The sequence below is a fragment of the Tamandua tetradactyla genome, chromosome 6, assembly GCF_023851605.1.
Source record: "Tamandua tetradactyla isolate mTamTet1 chromosome 6, mTamTet1.pri, whole genome shotgun sequence".
NCBI classification, from domain to species: domain Eukaryota; kingdom Metazoa; phylum Chordata; class Mammalia; order Pilosa; family Myrmecophagidae; genus Tamandua; species Tamandua tetradactyla.
This window is the reverse complement of record NC_135332.1, coordinates 27,746,880-27,768,586: the sequence shown is the minus strand read 5'-3', so window position 1 is coordinate 27,768,586 and position 21,707 is coordinate 27,746,880. Positions and strand designations below refer to the sequence as shown.

The following is a 21,707-nucleotide window of genomic DNA, read 5'->3' as shown; positions in this document are numbered from 1 at the left end:
AGAATTTAGTTTCTTTTAAATGTTCTATTTTTTTAGTTTAGAACAGTTTTAGATTTATAGCAAAATTGCAATGGTAGTATAAAGAATTCCCCTATGTTCCCATACCCAGTGTCCCCTATTAACATCTCCTTTACTATGGTGTATTTGTTACAATTAATGAACCAGTATTGATATATTATATTTAACTAAAGTTTATAATTTATTCAGATTTCTTTAGTTTTTACGTAATGTCCATTTTCTATTCTAGGATCTCATCTAGGATACCAAAATACATTCAGTCATCAGGTCTCCTTAGGCTCCTTTTTGCTATGACCATTTCTCAGTCTTTTCTTGTTTTTGATAGTAGCTATCTATTTTTAAGATTGAGGTATTACTTACAGTGATGATGATGATGATGTTGATGATTACAGTTCTCCATACTGTGTTTTACTGATTTTCCTCCACAAATTGCTATGGTTTGTTCATTTAAACTGCATTTTTCTTTTCCAGTAGGAAATCCATGAAGTCCAGAAGTAGAAGTCCTGCATATTCAAGACACTCATCTTCTCATAGTAAAAAGAAAAGATCCGGGTCACGCAGTAGGCATTCCAGTATCTCACCTGTCAGACTACCTTTGAACTCCAGTCTGGGAGCTGAACTCAGTAGGAAAAAGAAGGAAAGAGCAGCAGCTGCTGCTGCAGCAAAAGTGGATGGAAAGGAATCCAAAGGTTCACCTATATTTTTGCCTAGAAAAGAGAACAGTTCAGTCGAGGCTAAGGATTCAGGCTTGGAGTCCAAAAAGTTATCCAGAGTTGTAAAATTGGAAAAATCTGCTCCAGATGCTGAACTGAATATAACACATCTAAACACAGAAGTCAAAAATTCGTTAGATACAGGGAAAGTAAAGTTGGATGAGAACCCTGAGAAGCATCTTGTTCTTAAAGATTTGAAAGCACAGGGAACAAGAGACACTAAATCGATAGCATTGAAAGAGGAGATCGTTACTCCAAAGGAGACAGAGACATCTGAAAAGGAAACCCCTCCACCTCTCCCCACAATTACTTCTCCGCCACCCCCTTTACCAACTACTACCCCTCCACCTCAGGCACCCCCTTTACCACCTTTACCTCCACTACCAGCTATTCCACTGCAACCACCTCTGCCTCCTCCCCAACCAGCATTTAGTCAGGTTCTTGCTTCCAGTACTTCAACTTTGCCCCCTTCTACTCATCCAAGGACATCTGCTCTATTCTCCCAGGCAAATTCTCAGCCCCCTGTACAGGTTTCTGTGAAAACTCAAGTATCTGTAACAACTGCTATTCCACACCTGAAAACTTCAACGTTGCCTCCTCTCCCCTTCCCGCCTTTATTACCTGGAGATGATGAAATAGATAGGTAAGTCCCATATTTAATTTGAAAACATTAACCCTCTTGATCTAAGTAGAGTGTATTTTTTTGCACTCAAACTTTGTCAGAACTTCTGTAATAATGCCTTTCATGTTTGGTTTTCTGTGGAAAAGTCCATATCTACGACTATACTTGGAAAGAATGAATTGTGATTTGAGTCCTAGTTACCTCAAGTATTCCTAACTTTATTGATAGAGTGATTCAAGCTTTAATGATCAATAGTGTTTTTCCCTACATTTTTATTTTGGGAATTTTAATACTTATAGAAAAGTTGAATGAATAATACAATTAAAACTCATATAGTCTCACTCAGATTGTTAACTTTTTGCCACATTTGCTATAGTTGTGGATATATGACACTTCATTCCTAAGACTTCAGCATGTCTCTAAGAAAAAGAACACTTTCCTATATAACCACAATGTACCTTCATCACTCTAAAAATTTCACTTTGATTTAATAGTATCAATAGTCATATTAATATAATGTCAATAATAATACTCTTTAATTAACTATTCCCAGTGATCCCCTTATCTTTTATAACTGTTTGTTTGTTTGTTTACCTCCATCCAGAATCCATACCAGGTTTATTATGAATAGGACTGTTGTTTCAAAAAATTTAATTATCTTATAAGAAGCAAGAGAGCAGTATGTAAAATCTTTGCTAATTAGATATAATTCACAATGAGATGATAGAAAAACTCTAATTTTTTTTTTTTTAACATGGGCAGGCACCGGGAATCGAACCCGGGTCCTCGGGCATGGCAGGTATTCTTACCTGCTGAGCCACCGTGGCCCTTTTTTGGTCAGTTGATTTTTTTTTTTTTTATTGATTAAAAAAAAAATTAACACAACATTTAGAAATCATTCCATTCTACATATACAATCAGAAAAACTCTAATTTTAATGAGTCCTCTGGGTATTAAGAGTTGAAATAATTATGAAGCATGAATTTGATTCATTAGGAAATGTATTTAATATCTTGGCAGGACTAGCTAGGCAAGTGCCACCAAATCATGCTTTAGCAATGCTATATATGCCATGGTAGTCTTTGTGTTACTGTTTCTTCTGCTGAGATTCTGTCCTCTTGTTCTCCAGGATATGAGTTGCATTTATTGCAACAAACTTTCCTTGTACACTCAAAAATAAGTATCACTAATCTTGCATCCCAGACCAATTTCTAAGCTTCCATTATTTTTCCATTTTTACTTTATTTTATTTTACTATTATTATTTTTTGGCATGGGCAGGCTCCGGGAATTGAACCCGAATCTTTGGCATGACAAGGGAGAATTCTGCCGCTGAGCCACTATTGCACTGTCCTGCCTCCATTACTTTTGAGATGATGTCAGTAATTTGGATAATGACGCAGTTCAGCCCTTTAGGTCTGTAGTCTTCTGTATTCCCCACTGTGCCTTTTAAGGAGGTGCATGTGTAATAAATGGGGAAAAAAGTATTTTAAAGAAAATGGCTCTTTTGCTATTCATCATGGTAAATATGATTTTAAAGAAACGTTCCACATGCTCTTTCTAATGTTAATAGGTATTTATGAGTTTTGCCACCCCCTGAGAACTGCAGAGGAAAACAGAACCTGAAATATACATAGAAAAATTTGTTTGACATACAAAATATATTTCTCAGAGATGAAAACTATGTGTTTGTATAGTTTTTGTTGGGAAAGGAAATAGTTGAGCATTTATTCAGAGGGACCCTTGCCCATTATCTGTCCACAGGTTCCTCATTTAAATATTGGTTTACGTAGTTACTATAATATCAGTGTGGCTAAGAATCTTGATTTTGAAATGTTTACTTGGCTAACCAGGTCTACAAATAACTATTGAACCTACCATGTGTCAGTGTAGAGTGCGGATTCCTAGAGGTTGGATAATTTTGATCAGGCACATCTTTCAGATTGGGGATGAAAGGTAAAGTAAGACCATTTAATGTTTGAGAGTTATGTGGCTATTCTTAAGAAAGTATATGAGAGAAAATGAAGTGAGCAGGACTTCTTTTGTTATATATTAATTCTGATTCCAGAAGTAGAACTTTTATTTCTTAATCCAATATAATTATTTAAAAATCTATTATTATGCAATATCAGTTGATTATTAACTATTTCCTCTTTTCCACATAAAATATAAGAAAATTATTAAAAGTAGAAAAATGAAAATGAAGATTGCCATTATCAGTTTAATTTTTCATTATATATTAATTTTAAATTCAAGAGGTTTTGAGGGGTTTTATTTTAAAATTTTGGGGGGGTTATTTTATCCATGAATCAAATGCTTCCAATTTTTACATAATTTCAAATAACTTTTATGTACGAAAACTTGTCAGAAAGACATCTGCAAGTTGCATAGGAACTTATATTTCTATTTTATCTTCTCACTCAGCAGCTTAAGTGTTGAGAATGTGACTTACACGTCTTTTTTGTTGTGTACAGTGCCTTAAAAATACAGTGCAGAGTGCAGTCAATAAATATTGGTTGTTTAAATAAATAAGTAAAGCTGCTGAAAGAACCGGAGTCAGGCCTTCATAAAATGGCACTAGGCATGTAGTTAAGAAATCAGTTGGCACCTGGGTGATATAAACCTGTATTAGAGGATCTGTCCTCTTTTAGTTAGAATCCTTTTGGGAAAGGAATGGAATTTTTCTTTCAAACCTTTATTTTTGGACAGGAGTCTCTTAACCAAGGTATCAAATGCAGGAGTGAATTCTACTAATGGTTACTCAAAAACCTTTCTGATTCATGGTCTATACTTACTGGTTTCAAGAAGCAAAGGCTACAAACACCCAGTTCTGACATAAATTCATTTTTCATGAGCATAGTTATTCATATGGAGCTCCCTCCTTTTAATCTGTATACTTCCCTTAGAAATTTCTTTTAATCACATAGGTTTATCTTCTTTTCTTCTGCCCTATTTTTTGTTAACCTGGTTCATTTGGCGTTTACCTATGTTCTACATTCTTAAAGACTTTATGTCTAGAATTATTGAGTTATGTGTAGAAAAGAAAGTAAGGATCTCTATGAGCATGCCAGTTTGATTTAGGACTTTGCTGATAGAATGTTTGGTTCACATTTTTTTGTGTACTCAACTCAAATTTGTAATACAAGTTTGTAAATATAAATGAACTTACTTTTTAAACAACTTGCTTTAAGGTGAAGAGGATACATGATAATACTTAAAGTAGTATATGCTGTTAAAACTTGAAAATTATCTATTGGGAAACCAGATTACTTTTTTTTTCTTTTGGCATGGGCAGGCACCAGGAATTGAACCCCGGTTTCCGGCTTGGCAGGCGAGAACTCTGCCTGCTGAGCCACCGTGGCCTGCCCTTAAATTACTTTTTAAATAGTTTAAATGTAAATTCCAGATGCTTTCTTTATTAAAAATAAACTTACTAGAGATGTTTTTGTTGCGCCTACAGATTAAACCCCGTTATCATGAATTCCAAGAGATTATCCAGATTTTAAAATTTGGACAGCCCTAAAGCTTGTTGCTTTTTTGTTAGTTTTAATTATCATACACAGATGTTATACAGTGTACTCACCACATGTGAACCTGTCCTCAGGTATAAATAGGGAACTAGGAAGTACTGATGTTGATACTGTGCTTTAGCACTTCCTGGTACTAAATCTTCAAGTAAGGACTTTGATTACAGTATCTGCTTCTCTGTGTTGGATCTCTCTCTATCTACCTGTATGTCCTCAGCACTTTGTAGAGCTATATTTTAATGAGTATTCTTCGTTAAAGGATAAAGATCATAATATTAAGCATTGCATCTTTGTGGGCCATCATTATTTCATGGTTTTGGTACAAAATGGATTTGTTAAGTCAGAATTTGACCTTCATTCAAATTGTGTGCTCTGAGCTGGTAGTAAGTACATATCCTGTCAACCATTTATTCCTGAAATAAACATGCTGAAAATGTAATTTTCCAAAAGCAATGTACATTTTCTTAATAATGAACTTTTACATGATACCATAGCATAAACCTTGAAGAAAATAAAGCCTAAATATAAAATATAGACTGGACTTGTATGAAATGATGGTGAGGCAATTCAAATATTTCACCTGTTCTCGTCCGTCTAAGTGAAACAGAACCAAAAAGAAATCTATTTTTGAATCATGAGGAATTGAGATAAAGAATTTTCTGACATTAGAAATGAAGAAATTATGAATTTTCTTCCCTGAAGGTCATGAAAATTGGGGAAGCTTTTAAAAATTATCTATATTACATTCAGGCTCAAGAGTTTTCTAGTAATGGGTTTTGTTGCAGGGCAGAAAAATCTTAGTGCAAATAGTGTTGTGTTTTCATCTCTACCAGTAACTCAATAGAATATTTTTGATGTTCATTTTGTACTCTGCTGTCTTCGCTAAGTTGATGTGGTACAAGCTATCTTAGAATTCTCTTGTGTTGTTTGATTTACAAGGGAGAGATCAAAATGATGAAAATTGGTAGCAAGTAGTAGCTCTTAGGATTGTGTTCTAATATTTTAAATGAACAACATTCTTTTTTTGGAATAGAGGTAGAATTTCACACACGAAGGGCTGTAATCTGCTTTTAAAATATGCAGCAAGGGATATTCCTATGGAAGTGTTTGTGCAAAAAGTACATATTTGTATAACTACCTGTCAGAATAGTGGAAGAGAAATTAAAAGGTGATTAGGGTTCTGAGACCCTTTTCAACCCTTTGAAACTATGGAGCAATAGAAAAGACTTATTATTTAGCATGGTTTTATTTGTAGGCATGATTTAGTGTGCTGTACTATATATTTGTATCTTTTCTAAGGATGTACGTGGCATAGAATCTTCCTTTACTCTTAAATAAATTGAGATGGTTTAAAAGTTGAGTCTGAAAACTGTTTTTTTTTTTCAGCATATTCCAGGAAAACTACTTTTTCCCCCTGTCACTGATTTCTATACTGTTAATACGCTGATTATCACGAGAGGCCAGCTTCTGCCTTCCTATCCTGAGATAGTTGATTAGGATTATTTTCGCTGGTCAGAGATGATTGCCTTCTGCTTCTAGACCAATAGACTGTCAATATTTTTTCGCTTGTTTTGATTTCCAGCTTAACTATATCTCTTGCAAAACACCCTAGAATAGCATTTCTTTTTTACACATTCTCTCCACAACTTTGGTAATATAGTAGTGTTAAATTGTTGAGCTCTCATTCATTCTTTAAATCTTTGCTAGTTAAAATATAAAGATGGTGAACTCCATGAGTTTCAGTGGTACTTTAGGAATTCAAGATGATTACTTCCTGCATTTTATTTCATCTCAGTGAAAATCCAAATCGACTCTAGAAGGACACTAAAGAAAGAGTTTGATAATGGAACTACAAGTAATATCTCAAAATTTTCATTGATCCTTTAATATGTTATAGAACTCTTTTTGTAAAATCCAAATATCTATAGCTGTTGTAAGCTCCATTTCCTTATGCTATATTCCATGTTTTATTCCTTAAAAATAAAAATTTCTGTAATCTTTTAGCAGTCAGCCATTATAATCTTCATTGAATAATTTTATTTGTTAAATAATTGTGATCTTTTTCTTCTTTTTCCCTCTATTGTTTAGTCCAAAAGAAACTCTTCCTTCAAAACCTGTAAAGAGAGAGAAGGAACAGAAGACACGTCACCTACTCACAGACCTTCCTCTCCCTCCAGAGCTCCCTGGTGGGGATCCATCTCCCCCAGACTCTCCAGAACCAAAGGCAATCACACCACCTCAGCAACCATATAAAAAGAGACCAAAGTGAGTTTTTGGAGAAACTTACCATTAATTATAGCTTTCTTCCTTACCTTTCAACCTAAATCTCACAGTTTTATTGCACAAACCATGCTGGTAAGATCATGTATGTTTGGTCCTAAAATTTGTTTTTTATTTTATCTAATAAATAAAGGCTTCCTAGGAGATCCTTTCATCCCACACATAACCTACAGATAACATAGCTGTGGTTTTGTTTGTTTGTTTTTTATTAATGAAACCAATCAACATACAACACGAACACTCTTAATGTATAAACATTCCATACTTGGTGTGTAGTCAGTGGCTCACAGTATCATCACATAGTTGTATATTCATCACCATGATCATTTCTCAGAACATTTACATCACTCCAGAAAAAGAAATAAAAAGAAAAACCTCATGCATACCATACCCCTTACCACTCCCCCTCATTGACCAATAATATTTCCCTCTACCTAATTTATTTTAACATTTATTCCCCCTATTATTTATTTTTAATCCATATTTTTTACTCATCTGTCCAATACTGTATATGAAAGGAGCATCAGACACAAGGTTTTCACAATCATGTAGTCACTTTGTGAAAGCTATATCATACAATCATCTTCAAGAAACATAGCTACTAGAACACAACTCTACAGTTTCAGGCACTTCCCTCTAGCCTCTCTAATACACCTTAAACTAAAAAGGGAATATCTATAAAATGCATAAGAATAACCTCCAGGAGAACCTCTCGACTCTGTTTAAAATCTCTCAGCCACTGAGACTTTATTTTGTCTCATTTTTCTCTTCCACCTTTCAGTCGAGAATCTTTTCTCAGTCCCTTGATGCTGAGTCCCAGCTCATTCTAGGATTTCTGTCCCACATTGCCAGGGAGGTTTACACCCCTGAGAGTCATGTCCCATGTAGATGGGGGAGGACAGTGAGTTTGCCGTTTTGGCTGAGAGAGAAAGAGAGGCCATATCTGAGCAACAAAAGAGGTTCTCTGGGGGGTGACTCTTAGGCCTGATTTTAAGTACGCTTAGTCTATTCTTTGCACGTGTAAGTTTCATATGAACAAACCCCAACATTGAGGGCTCAACCTATTGATTTTGTTGTCCTCACTCCTTGCGAGAATATCAGGAAGTCTCCAAATGGAAAAGTTAAATTTTCCCGCTTTCTCACCATTTCCCCAAGGGGGCTTTGCGAATACTCTTTTATTCACTGTTCAAATCACTCTGGGATTTATTGGGGCATTGCTTTGGACAAACCTATAAAATCTTATGCCCTATTCAAGGTTCCGTGTACTTATGGTGTTCAATTAAACTCCATATAAGTTACATTAGGAAATGCACTAGTTGAAATATAAATTTTGTACCAAATAAACATTTTTTGCTTTAGTCTCATACGTAAGTTAAAGTTTTTAAATATGAATGACCATCTATCTTCAACACCCTGCAATATTGACATTTCTTTGTTCTTCCTCATGCAAATACATTTTTTAATTTGTACATTCAGTCTATCATTGTATACTCTAGGCATTCCTAGATTATACATCTCAGTCTTTATCGTCTCTTTCCTTCTGATTTCATTTGTGCCCCCAGCCCTCCTCCCTCTATCATTCTCACATTCAGCTTCTTTCAGTGTACTAACATTATTGTATTTGTTATGTAGTGTTGTCTAGCTGTGTTTTTAGAAGTGTAATAATTTACTAATTTCAAATATAAAATGAACACTGATCCCTTGTGTTTTTTTAAATTCATAATACTTAGAGTATTAAAGAGGAGGAAAAGCGCTTTTATTCAGGGTATGTCAACCATGCACAACATTAAAATTAGCATGTGGGGTTCTTTTTCCCTAAAGCACAAAACTTGCTGTGTCATAAATGTAGTAGAATCCAGGTTTGATCTGATTGCCAACACTCTCCAGTCAGTAGTGAAAATAGTTAACCATTATATTGAGTTGGTATTATTGTCAAAGTTTTATATTTTATTTTTATAGTAACCCTATGGTATAGGGTTTCTTTTCCCATTCTACAGCAGAGAAAACCAGTCATTCCTCTACAGAGGTCAGAAAATAAGCAACAAATCTGTTATTTAATCTTAGGTCTTCCTGAAGCCAAAAATCTGTCTTAGCCACTGTAAGAGATTATTTATTTCATAACAGTTGATTTCTTTTTAATAAAGAAATCCAGGAAAGATACAATGAAATTATCATAAAAGAATTAGGTTTTCTTCTTTGAAGATTTTTTTTTTTGCATGTTCAGCTCCAGAAATCAAACCCAGGTCTCTGATATGGCAGGCAAGAATTCTGCCACTGAGCCACTGTTGCACTGCCCTAGATTTATTATTTATTTATTTTTAATTTTTATTGATACAGCAATATACAAACACATACATTCTTTTTGTTGTTGTTTGTTTGTTTTACACGGGCAGGCACTGGGAATCGAACCCGGGTCCTCTGGCATGGCAGGCAAGCATTCTTGCCTGCTGAGCCACCATGGCCCACCCAGCACCTACATTCTTAACATAAAAATATTCCATACATGGTGTACAGTCAATGGCTCACAGTATCATCACATAGTTGTATATTCATCACCATGATCATTTTTTAGAACGTTTGCATCGCTCTAGAAGAAGAAATAAAAAGAAAAAAGTAAAAAGCTCATACATACCATACCCCTAACCCCTCCCTCTCATTGGCCATAGTATTTCCAGCTATCCAATATGTATATATGTTTTAATTTTAATATTTGTTCCCCCTTTTCTTTAGTTTTAATCCATATATTTTACTCATCTTTTCATACCGTTGTTAAAAAGAGCATCAGACACAAGGTTTTCACAATCACACAGTCACATTGTGAAAGCTAAATATTAAACAATCATTTTCAAGAAACATGGCTTCTGGAACAAAGCTCTACAGTTTTAGGCACTTCCCTCTATCCTAATACACCTTAATCTAAAAAGGGAGTATCTGTATAATGTGTAAGAATAACCTCCAGGATAACCTCTCGACTCTGAAATCTCTTAGCCATTGACACTTTATTTTGTCTCATTTCTCTCTTCCCACTTTCAATCGAGAAAGTCCCAGGTCATTCTAGGGTTTTTGTCCCATGTAGGGACAGGGGCAGCGGTGAGTTTGCTTGCCATGTTGGCTGAGAGAGAGAGAGAGAGAGACTACATCTGAGCAACAAAAGTGGTTCTTTGGGGGTGACTCTTAGGCCTTATTTTAAGTAAGCTTTGTCTGTCCCTTGCGGGTATAAGTTTCATATGAACAAATCCCAAGATTGAGGGCTTGACCTTTTGATTGTGTTGTCCTCACTGCATTATTTTTTTTAAAGTCACTTTTTTTATTGTTTTTAATTTTTGTTTGCCTTTTTTAGAATTTGTTGCCCTCGTTATGGAGAAAGAAGACAAACAGAAAGTGACTGGGGGAAACGCTGTGTGGACAAATTTGACATTATTGGGATTATTGGAGAGGGAACCTATGGCCAAGTATATAAAGCCAAGGACAAAGACACAGGTAAATGTTGCTACAGAAGTCTAAATGTCAGAAGGTTAACATCTTAGCGATGCTGATATCTTATGTGATGTAGGAAGTAAAAAAATCAGTCAAGAAAGTGAACATTAGAATTTTTTTTCCCAAGATGTAAAAAGTATCTCATGTATGAGTAGGCACTAATTCTGTCTTTCAGAGCAAGACCATATATTGGCTGGTTCATGATAGTGGCCACAAAATGTTGTTTGATAATGATAATGGTTTGAATTTGTTTGACAGGGGAACTAGTGGCCCTGAAGAAAGTGAGACTAGACAATGAGAAAGAGGGCTTCCCAATCACAGCCATTCGTGAAATCAAAATCCTTCGTCAGTTGATCCACCGAAGTGTTGTTAACATGAAGGAAATTGTCACAGATAAACAAGATGCACTGGATTTCAAAAAGGACAAAGGTACTAGCAAAGAATTGTGTTTCTACAGGATAGGCTGGTAAAATCTTATTTCCTTTCTTAACTTTGTTTGCCTATTTGAAGTTTTGAATAGGTAGTTCTAAAGACCAGCATTTTTCTGTAATCCATACCGGAATTAAGATGATGGCAGATTGCTCTTGTGTTGAATAGTGCTTATTTTATAAACTGTCTGTTCTTCATCATTGTACTCTCTATACTTTTAGAAATCATTGTTAATCATTAAAGTGTGTATTATCAGGGTTTACTATAATCCCCAGTAAAGCCAGTGATATAAGACCATCTTTCCAACAAGTTTTCCTAGATTTTTTATGTCTTTGTTTTTTAGGTCTCTTTATTACAAATTATATTGTTATAACAATTATGGAAAAAGACCCAATTTATCAGTTACTTTTACTTTATATTATCCCTTCTGCTTATTGTTTATACTAATCCATAACTTTTTTAATAGCTTTTTACTGATAACAGTTTAAAATTGAAAGCACAGATTTTTGGAACAGCTTTTCAGGTCACATAGTGGTTTGTTTTCCTGGAGTTGTATCTTTTGTTCCTGTTTAGGGAATAAAATTTTTCATATTGTTTCCATTGAAGTAGTCTGCATATGATGTCGTGTAATCTCCCTTTATTAAAGCAAATTTGAAAAAGGTTTCATGATGGGCAACTGAAAATAAAGCTTTTAGGATCAAGTGAAGAGAGGGCATCTGTGAATATAGTCTGGAATGAGAGAATATGATTGAGGTACATAAAACTAGGAAGGTAATGAATAATTTTAAGCTTATTTACAAAACCTCAAGCATGTTACTGTTAGAACAGCACTGCTCGAGTAATAAATATGTGATTTGAAAGCAAACAAAAGGAATCTCTGCTTATGAAGGTCAGGCCTTAATAGAAAAGTATTAGGTATATTTCAGGGTGTGTCTCAATATTTTTCTCTTCTGATTATAAAAATTACCCAATGTATGGCTAGTTTCTAGAAGGATATACATAATGTTAATTGGGCGCTTTTGGAGAGATGCTTACTTTTAATCCGTGCCATTCTTTAGTGTTTAAATCATTTAACATGTGCTGTTTAAATTCTTTTTCAAATCTTTCATGACTAAATTAAAGTAATAAATTAATACATGGATGAAATGCATGTCCATTGCAGAAAAACTTGAAAAGTAAACAAAAGAGAGCAGCAATCAGTTCTCTCCCACTCTGTCCCAACATACAGCTACCCATAGAAAATCACGTTTTGGTTTTATTTCCTTCTATTACTTTATATTATGTATATTATATTCATTTTAGCATAACTGAAATCAAAAAGTATATTTAGGGTATTATTACATGTTATAAGCAATTTTCCATACTATTGAGTATTTAATGATTATGTATAAAGGTAAGAAACCCGTATTTACTTTATCATTCCTCTGTTTTATATATATTTTTAAATATAGTAACATTGTATAATAGCACTACATTCAGCATCTTTGTACATAAGTCTTTACATTTTTATTTATTTTTGTTAGTGTATCTTCTTAGAAATAAAATTATTTGAGCAAAGGAATTTTCATATTTGATGGTAGATTGCTTTTAAAAAAGGAAAATATTTATCTCCTTCCAGTGAGTGCCGTCTTACTGAAACCTCCCCAGTATTGAGTTTATCTTTAAAAATAATTGTCATCTTGCTAGGCGAAGTATATTTTAGATCACATTTCTTACATTACTTCTGGGTTTCTGGGTTTTTTTGTTTTACATGTCTATTAGTTTTATTTACTTTCCCTTTTTTTTTGAATTGTCTTTGTCATTTGCCCACTTACCTTGGATTTTTGTATTTTTCTTATTAATTTGTATGAAAGGGCTTAGATAAGTCTCTCCAGGCCAATTCCTTTAATGCAATAGTTCTTAAAGTTTTTTGGAGTCGTGGACCTCTTTGACCATCTTTTGAAAGTTATGGATTCCACTCTTAAAAAAAAAAATTAACCACATTTAAATTGTTGAGTAGTATTTCAGAGTGTTCAGATTATCCTTGAAGAATCCCTGTCTTTATGCTACCGTGAGACAGAATTTTAAACAGGATAGATGGATTATCTAACTAGGTCTAATATTTCTTATGTTACAAAATTTATCTCCATCATGCTCCTTCCAAAAGTGAGAAGGTAGTTTGGGTTTCAAATCTTGCACAACTAGTCTGTTGAAGTACTTCTTACTCCTTAGGGGGTTGGAGTACATGATCCTTCTTTTTTTCCGTTCTTAATTACTATGAATTTCACTAATAATTTATACCAACTGTACCATATTGCCCCTGGCATAGTATGTGGGTCCTGTTGACAAGATAAAGACCTCCAAGAAAATAGTCATAAACAGTGTGTAATAAATGGGCATGGCTGTGTTACAAGTAAAACTTTATAACAACAGGTAGAGGCTGGATTTTTATAATTTGCCAATCCTTGTTTAGATCATAAAAGTCAATAGTATTTATTACAACCTGGTCAGGGCAGTTGTCCCCTCAAGACATAAGTAGTCCAGAGAGCATTGGTCTAGGAGTCAGAAGATTAACTCAAATGGTAATTCTGTATTTCATTTTTAGAAGGGGCAAGTTATTCAGCTGTTTTTTTTTTTTTCATATATCTTTTATTATTCCTTCTTTATTTAATTATAATAAAAAAATCTTTCTTCTGTAGGCACTAGTCTTAGTTCATTTGCAATAAATCTTGGGGTGTCTCCTTCTGATTTGGGGCCTATTACGGTTGAGGCATGCTTTTTGTTGTTGTTTTCATGTTTTTGTTTTATGTTATTACTATTTTTTTTTTTTTTTTACCAATGACATATTCCAAGTTTATTCTCGAATGTCGGTTCACATCAGTGGGACCATACTATTCAGCTGTTTTTAATTTCAGTTTCTTCTATAAAATTAAAGGATTGTTTCAGATAGTCTTATTTATGTTCAGCTCCAAAGTTTTATTAAAATTTGAGGAATTATCATTTCAGTATCTTTTTTTTTTTCTTGTTTCTAATTTTTCTCATCTTATTTAGGTGCCTTTTACCTTGTATTTGAGTATATGGACCACGACTTAATGGGATTGCTAGAATCTGGTTTGGTGCACTTTTCTGAGGACCATATCAAGTCATTCATGAAACAGCTTATGGAAGGATTGGATTACTGTCACAAAAAGAATTTTCTGCATCGGGATATTAAGTGTTCTAACATTTTGCTGAATAACAGGTAATATAGTAACTAAATTAGGCTGGGTACTTTCTTCCTTTCCTCAGATCCCTTTAATTTCAGCTAATTGATAAGGATTATAAGTAGGCTCAAGAGGGCAATTTTTTGTATTTGCACACATCCAATGTTTGTATCTTTGGGACTGCTTATGATAGGGGAACTCTGATCAGAACAGCCTCCAGACTCAGTTTTGGTAGGAAATTAACAGAGGAAGGATTGTAAAGGTTTTTACATGCAGGCATTTTAGCGAATCACTCAGTTCCTACAAGAGTGTTCAGAAAGCCTTTTGTTGTGGCTAGTAAATAATACTTTTGTGGCCCTTAACAAATTCTAACAAAGGATAAGTTCTTAATGATATCCCACCTCATTTACTGGGGAGAAATGTGCCTACTCCTTTAGTCGCTTTTGAGCCTTTCTCAGTTATTGCCTTTCAGAATATACACAGGTGTAGTTGTGGTTGGCATTTCTGTCCAGTACTTACTCCTAGATTTTAAATAATGTAGACAGATGGGAATCTGGTGATAAACTGGTGTTAATTTTTCCATTTTTTATTTCCTGCTTTCTTCTTCCCTGGTTATTTGCCCACTCTTTATTGGTGACATCAGATGAATTTTGCACACTTGCCTTTTGAAATAGCCCTAGTTAATGAAGGATAAACAGCAAATCTGGTACCATTAAAATCAGGCTAGTGTTTGGTTATTTAAGTAATTGGGCCACTTATATCCATTTTTACATCCAGTGATTCATCCATTATTTTTAACATTTCTGTTCAATTCTATTTAGTCCAGGAATCAGACCTGGGTCTCCCACATGAAAGGTGGACATTCTAGCCACTGAACTACCCATGCACCCCTCAATTCTATTTAAAATACATTATCTAGATAGGAATAAAAAATGATCGTTGGCACATTTCATGTCCTTATGGTGTTAAGTGACCAATCATCTAGGTTTGATTTTAACACTATCCCTGCTTAAACCCTAAAAATCCCACATGGGTTGGTTAGTCACCTTCTGGAACTCAGAATTTCATAAGAGCATTAATTAAATAAATGTTCAGTTTAGTAAACATATATTAAGTCCACTTTTTTCCTTGAATCTGGGAAGATGCTGTCTAAGCTATGAAATTTTGAGAAATGATTAGCAGTTTATCAGAAAGTCTGACAATGGGAGATCAAGTTTCCAGGTGTAAACAAATCAGTATTGCTAGACCAAGAAGGGTGAAGCATGTAATGGCAAGAGACGAAGCAGGACAGTTGCAAAGAGCCTATTTGAACATCTTGTGTACCCCATTAAGGAGCTTAAATTTTATCTGTTTAGGTGATAGACATTGAATCGTGCTGGTTTGGTTTTTTGTTTTTTAATTATACAAGAATGCATTATTTTAAGTTACTTTTTGTATTTACCCAGTTACTAATAAGACCAAATCATTTTAGTTAAAGGAGGCGCAAATAGTTTTCTTATTTTAGAAAGCACACTAAATGAGTACCGTCTGATATTTAGATTGGAGGTAGGGAGACTTATTAAGAACACCATAAGAAATGGTCAGTGCCTGAAGTAACCAGGGCATTTCAGGTAGGGGTGGACAGCATAGACTTGGTAAATTAGTAGACTTTAAGTGAGTAAGTGAATGGTGGGTAATGGATAAGAGAAAGATGAAAAATTCCCAGATTTCTGACTTGAGAAACTAGTTTGATGGGTGGCACTACCAGTCAATACAGGGAATACAGAAGGAAGAATAGGTTGGATAGGGTGACGAGTGAGTCTCTTTTGGAAATATCTATTGCATATCCGGGATAGCAATGTCTAATAGGCCTATGATCATATGGGAGGTCAAAACTAGCAGAATAGTTTTGGGAGTTATCAAGCATAAAAAAGATGTCAGGGCGGACAACAATGAATCTGGCAGAGTTCTTGCCTGCCATGCTGGAGACCCAGGTTCAATTCCCGGAGCCTGCCCATGAAAAAATATATATTTGAAAAAAGATGTCAGAAGGTAGAACTCAAGGAAATGTCAAAGAGATGTGAAGAAAATAAGAAAAATACCATGAGTGCAGAATAGGCAAGTTTAAGAAGAGAGTGGTCATAGGTGTCAGATGATGCAGACAGATTATAAAAACTAAGAAGAATCTGAAAACTGAAAGATCAGTGGTGGCATTAATGTGGGGTGAGTAGGTGGGTAGCACTGTTAATGAGAAGGTATAGGTATGGGTGTCATCTTTTTTTTTTTTAAAGCTGGCAGACACTCAGGCATACTTAAGTCCTAAGGGAAAAGAAAATGGATACAGAGGAAATAGTTGAAGATTGAAGTGAGAACCAAAATAATTAAAGGAGCAAGGTTCTTGAGGATATGGGATCAAGGCCACAGGTGGAAAAGTTATCCTTGAAAAAGAAAAGGCATTGACATACCTTTTTCTGTAATTGAAGAGAAAGAGGAAAGGAAGGTTATAGGTGTAAGTAAATTTATAGGTAAAAGATAGGATGTTAAGGAACTGATAATCCTTCTCTTTTCAATGAAGAAGGTCATTTACTGAGTATGAGAGGGTAGGTGATAGAGTAGAGCATTAAGGGAGAATACCAGTTTTGTAATCACAGTCTACCATAATAGGACAGGTTGCTGACCAAAGACAAGTAAAAGAACTCACAATTGAGGACCTGCTTGAAGTAGAAAACCACACATTTTGCAGTGGCACCAATTAATATGATGGTGTGAAGTTTTTTGGTTTTTTTCTTCCCCATTCAGCTTGTGTTAAATTTTCTTGGTAGAAATAGAAAAGCCAAATTCTTTCTTGATCCAGAATTTGAATATATGGATTATATATTCAAAAGGTCACTAGTGGAGCAAACTCTGAAGTAGTTTGGTGAATTAACCAAGGTTTCCAGAATATGTAGGGAAAGAAGTATAATGTAGTAGAGAGCTAGTAAACTGGGAGAGAATGGGGACATTAAGTACTTGAGATTTTGAGATCAAAAGCAGCTAAAACAGCCATATTGGAAAGGATTCTCTGCAGATCCCTCAATTCAGTTTATTCCTGCGATGCTGTGTTTTAATAAACAATATGATGGCGTTTCTGTTCTAATTTATTTTACCAAATGCTTGCCAGTATTTCCCATGTCATATCACCATGATGGCTTAGTTGGAAGGGAAAAATAGTAATAAGTAAAAATGTTGCAAGGATGGTCCATCTTAGACTATTTTCATTCAATAAACATTTACTTAGTACCTATATATGCCAGATAAGAAATGTACTAGGTGCTGATGATATTATTCTAGCTTAATTTTCCAGTATTATATGTCTGTCACCATTTTCACTTTCAGTCTAACTGTGTGCCTGCAGTCTGAGATCATCTCAGGACTGCAGAGTAAGAATATCAGAAAATTAGAAGAACCCTCTTTGTCCCAGAATAGAGCTTAAGAAGTGCTTCTTTATTTCTTCCTCTTCAGAATTGGCTTAAAGATTAAGAAAAATTTACTAACAGTTGAGGCAAGTGGGTGAGGTACTCATAATCTTCACAAGGAATGATCAGAGTTGCTTTAGTGTAGGAAATTGAGGCTAGTAGTTATCTTGCTTTAATATATATTCTTCATACTTTGGGGAGTACCTTCCAGCATAGCCTCTTGTTTTCTTCCATGTCACTTTTCTGCCTAATAAGTGTTATGTAGCTGAGTTATCCCGAGCACCCTACCAGACAGTGGGCTGGTTTTTCATTTCTCAAGAGGTAACGCAGGCTGTAAATATGAATGTATAGGATACACAAAAATTTAAATATGATTGTCCAAAACAACTGTTTTTCAAATAGTGTCCCAATTAAAAAATGTGTATTTCTTGACATCGTCGTTACTGAGTGAAAGGTGGATATGTTCCTTCCAGGAGAGTAGTTTTCAGTGTATTCTCAGACCATACTCTCCAAATTGATTATTATTTCACATTAAAATTTGAGAATCCTCCTAAGGTGATAGTCATATATCTTTATGGCGTAAGGAGAGATGGTAACATCTTATTAGAGAGGGTCTTGTTTATTATAAAAATTGTTCACTCACTTCAAAGCTGTGCTTCCCCATTTGAAAAAAATCTATTGTAAGCGCAGGATTGTTTTGGTTTTCATTTTATTATGAAAAATGTCAAGATTACAAAAAAGTTAAGACATTAATAAATAACATTAATCATTACATTAAGTTATTCACATTTTATCATCTTTGTTTCCTTTTTATTTTTCTTCTTGGTATTTTAAATTACAGACATGAGATTTGTTTTAAATAGCCTAATGAAACTAATTATCCCCTAATATCTTCTAGTATCTACAGTGCATATTTTATACTTTTTTAGTTATCTCAAAAATGTCTTGGCAACTAGATTGTTCATCCAAGAATTAACCAAAGATTATGAATTACATGTGGTTGTTAGACCTTTTAATTTCCTCTTAGTCTAGAATATCTCATCCCTTTTTTCCTCCACAATAAGTATTTGATCTGGCATATTCTAGGCACTGTTGTTAACTACACATTTCTTTTATTTTTTGTAAAGGACTCAAATTTAAAAGTGCAGTAGTAGTTCAAAAAAGGCATGAAATGTTCTGGATTGGAGTAGTCAAAAGAGCCTTAATCTGGGAGAGTGACCATTGAGAGTAGAGCTGAGATAGCAGAGGTTAAAATTCATTGTTGGAATTCCTGTAACTCCTAAATTGGTGCTTGACTGTTCAGGTGTACTAGGAGACCACTACTGACACTCATGAACATAATTCTCTTTTGTTTTATAGTGGCCAAATCAAACTAGCAGATTTTGGACTTGCTCGACTCTATAACTCTGAAGAGAGGTGAGACATTCATCAAAATAGTGTGTGGGAACTAGAAGGGATCCTTTTTATTCTTGGATACTTTGGTATTCTGCAAGTTGCAGTAACTGTCAAGAGGTCCCACATTCTCTGAATGTAGATTTTATATTTTAGCCCTTGGTTGAAACAAGTCAACTCTAATTGAAATGAAAGTTCTTTCTTCATCTCATACTTTTGTGCAGTTTGCTTTTGAACTGTTATGTTGCTATGGAGCTGTTCTAACAATTCTATCTGCAATTGTCGACTATTTATATTTGTATTTAATTGTACAGGTATTTTTAGTCAGAAGCCATTGTAAATTTATCTCATGGTTGTTGTTTTTTCTCATTTCAGTCGCCCTTACACAAACAAAGTTATTACTCTGTGGTACCGACCTCCAGAATTGCTCCTGGGAGAAGAGCGTTATACACCAGCTATAGATGTTTGGAGCTGTGGGTAAGTCTCTTAACTTTGTCTTTTGTCTGTAACTCACATATTGTTAATGTGTACCCTGTTTTTCTGTTCACGTTGACTGTTTTTTTTTTTTTAGCTTTTGCTTAAGTTTGGAAAGGTGGGGACAAACTTTTGGCCAGCTTTCAAAGAAATCTGCTGAAAATTTCTTGATATCAGAGATACTTCTTCCCCAGTTGTCTTAAAAAAAAAAAAACCACTTTGTTTGAATTGGAATCCAAGTAAGAAATTCAGATAAGGTCCATAGATTGCAGTTGGTTGGTATGTCTCAAGTCTTAATTTATAAATTCCCCTTCTATCTATAGGTTCCTCCTCCATTGCTCTTGTTTTCCTGTTCTTTGCAATTTTTTATTGAAGAAACTGTGTCATTTGTCCTATAGAGTTTCCCACTCTCTGGATTTTACTTATTACATCCCTGTGGTGTTTTGTTTTGTTTTGTTTTTCCAGCATGGTTCTCCCTTTTATTTCTTGTAAATTGTAGATATAGTCAATTTGATTCCCAATCCATTAACCTACCCCAAAACGACTCTACAGGTAGTTTTGGGTACTTCTAATCAGTGGTACATCAAGGTTAGGTTTGGGGGCAGTGGGAGCCTCTGACTAGAGAGAAGGCAGTAAATGAGTGCATTGTCTGTAGCGAATTTAAAAACGGTAACACAACTGGTTAACTGCAAATCAGTCTGCTTCTTAACCACCATGTGTGGGCCCTTCTAAACAATGTCAGTGGTAAAATATTCATTCCCACCTGGGCAGATTTACACACACATACAAAACACATATAATGCTGTATGTGATATACAATTGTTTCTTTTTGAGACCTTACCAGCTATTAATGTTTATTGCCCAGATCCATTGATTCATTTGTAGTTTTTTGTAATGGTAGTATTGTAATTATATCATTCCTTTCTGAAATACTTTTGTAAAGATAAACAGTTTACCTATTTGGCTAAGCCCAGGTACAAATCACTTAGAAAAGATTGGATAAAGATTTGATTCTTTCGTTTTAATGGAGTGGTTTCCTAGTATCTTCCAGGCATGAGCAGTGAGAGGTTTTTTTGGTTTGTTTTTTCATTTTCACTATGAACTGATGGATTTAAACATTTGATGTGTTTTAATCCATTATGCTTATTATCTTATTCTTGCTATTGTCTTTATTCCTGTTATCCAATTTTTGGCCAGTGGGAGCTTATTCAAGTTAATTTTTTTTTTTTTAATTCTTCAAGTTAATTTCTAAATTCTTTTGACACAACCGATAGTGGTCTTTGAAAACATTCCTGTTTTCTGAGTCTAGGCTCATCCTGTTCACTTCCTATGCCAGACCTGTAATCAGCCATTTTTCTGGTTCCTTTTAGTGAGAAATGGTATTTAGAGACCACAATTTGAGTTTAGAGCTATATACATTTTAAAAGGGTTATGTTAGTTAATTGTTTCTTGTGTTATATGATTTATGGACACATATTGTCCTGGTCCTCCATATTTAAGATTCTGACATGTATACTTCCCAGGGGAGCAGATCACTTTTCCCCATTCTTTCTCTCGTCTGTTAATGTTGGTCTTTTAAAGGAGTACTGCAGGTTTTGTTTTTTGTTTTGTTTTGTTTTTCAAGATTCAAAAGGGTAGTGGATGGCAAGCATAGTTCCTTTGGTAACCTACCCAAATTAAATGAGGCCTTAGTTAATGTTAGTGACTCAAGCTGGGTGTGTTTGTGTTCTGGACTATTTGTATTAATAGTGTTAGCATTTAAATTGTTACAACTAGGCTCTAAAGTTAACACCCCATTAGATGCATAGGGAAAGTTCAGAGCTCTGTTGGTGCTATTAGTTCAGTTTGTGCAACCAGCAACCTTCTTGCGTGGAACAGTGTTGATTACATAATGTCTTCCCCACGTAAGAGCTTGAAATTGGAATAAAACAGTAAAACATGATTGGAAATTAAGGCCACAGAGAATTAGGCTTTCTTTAAAACCTACTGAATCAGTGAATTGAGGTTTGCTTGACTTTTGATGGGAGCTTACTATTTTGGTGTTCCATGAGGTGTTCTTTATAGAGAATGGTGCTGCAGTTCAGTTTGCAAATCAAGAGAGAACTAGGAAGACTAGTATAACAAATTATTCCTGGAGTCTGAAAACCCAGTTTTTTTTTT

General features: G+C 34.6%; 1 protein-coding gene across 3 annotated transcripts in view; it reads left to right on the top strand.

Annotated features, from left to right (window-relative positions):
* The window catches only part of CDK12 (cyclin dependent kinase 12), a 39,443-nt gene that overhangs the window by 4,584 nt on the left and 13,152 nt on the right, over positions 1–21,707 (top strand). For 2 of the 3 annotated variants that reach the window (XM_077164541.1, XM_077164539.1), the window contains exons 2-8: positions 490–1,374; positions 6,968–7,144; positions 10,500–10,639; positions 10,895–11,065; positions 14,096–14,285; positions 19,041–19,097; positions 19,449–19,550. In XM_077164541.1, coding sequence (XP_077020656.1) covers positions 490–1,374; positions 6,968–7,144; positions 10,500–10,639; positions 10,895–11,065; positions 14,096–14,285; positions 19,041–19,097; positions 19,449–19,550 — 1,722 coding nt within the window. The remainder of the gene's footprint in view (positions 1–489; positions 1,375–6,967; positions 7,145–10,499; positions 10,640–10,894; positions 11,066–14,095; positions 14,286–19,040; positions 19,098–19,448; positions 19,551–21,707) is intronic. The other variant, XM_077164540.1, reaches the window with a different exon arrangement.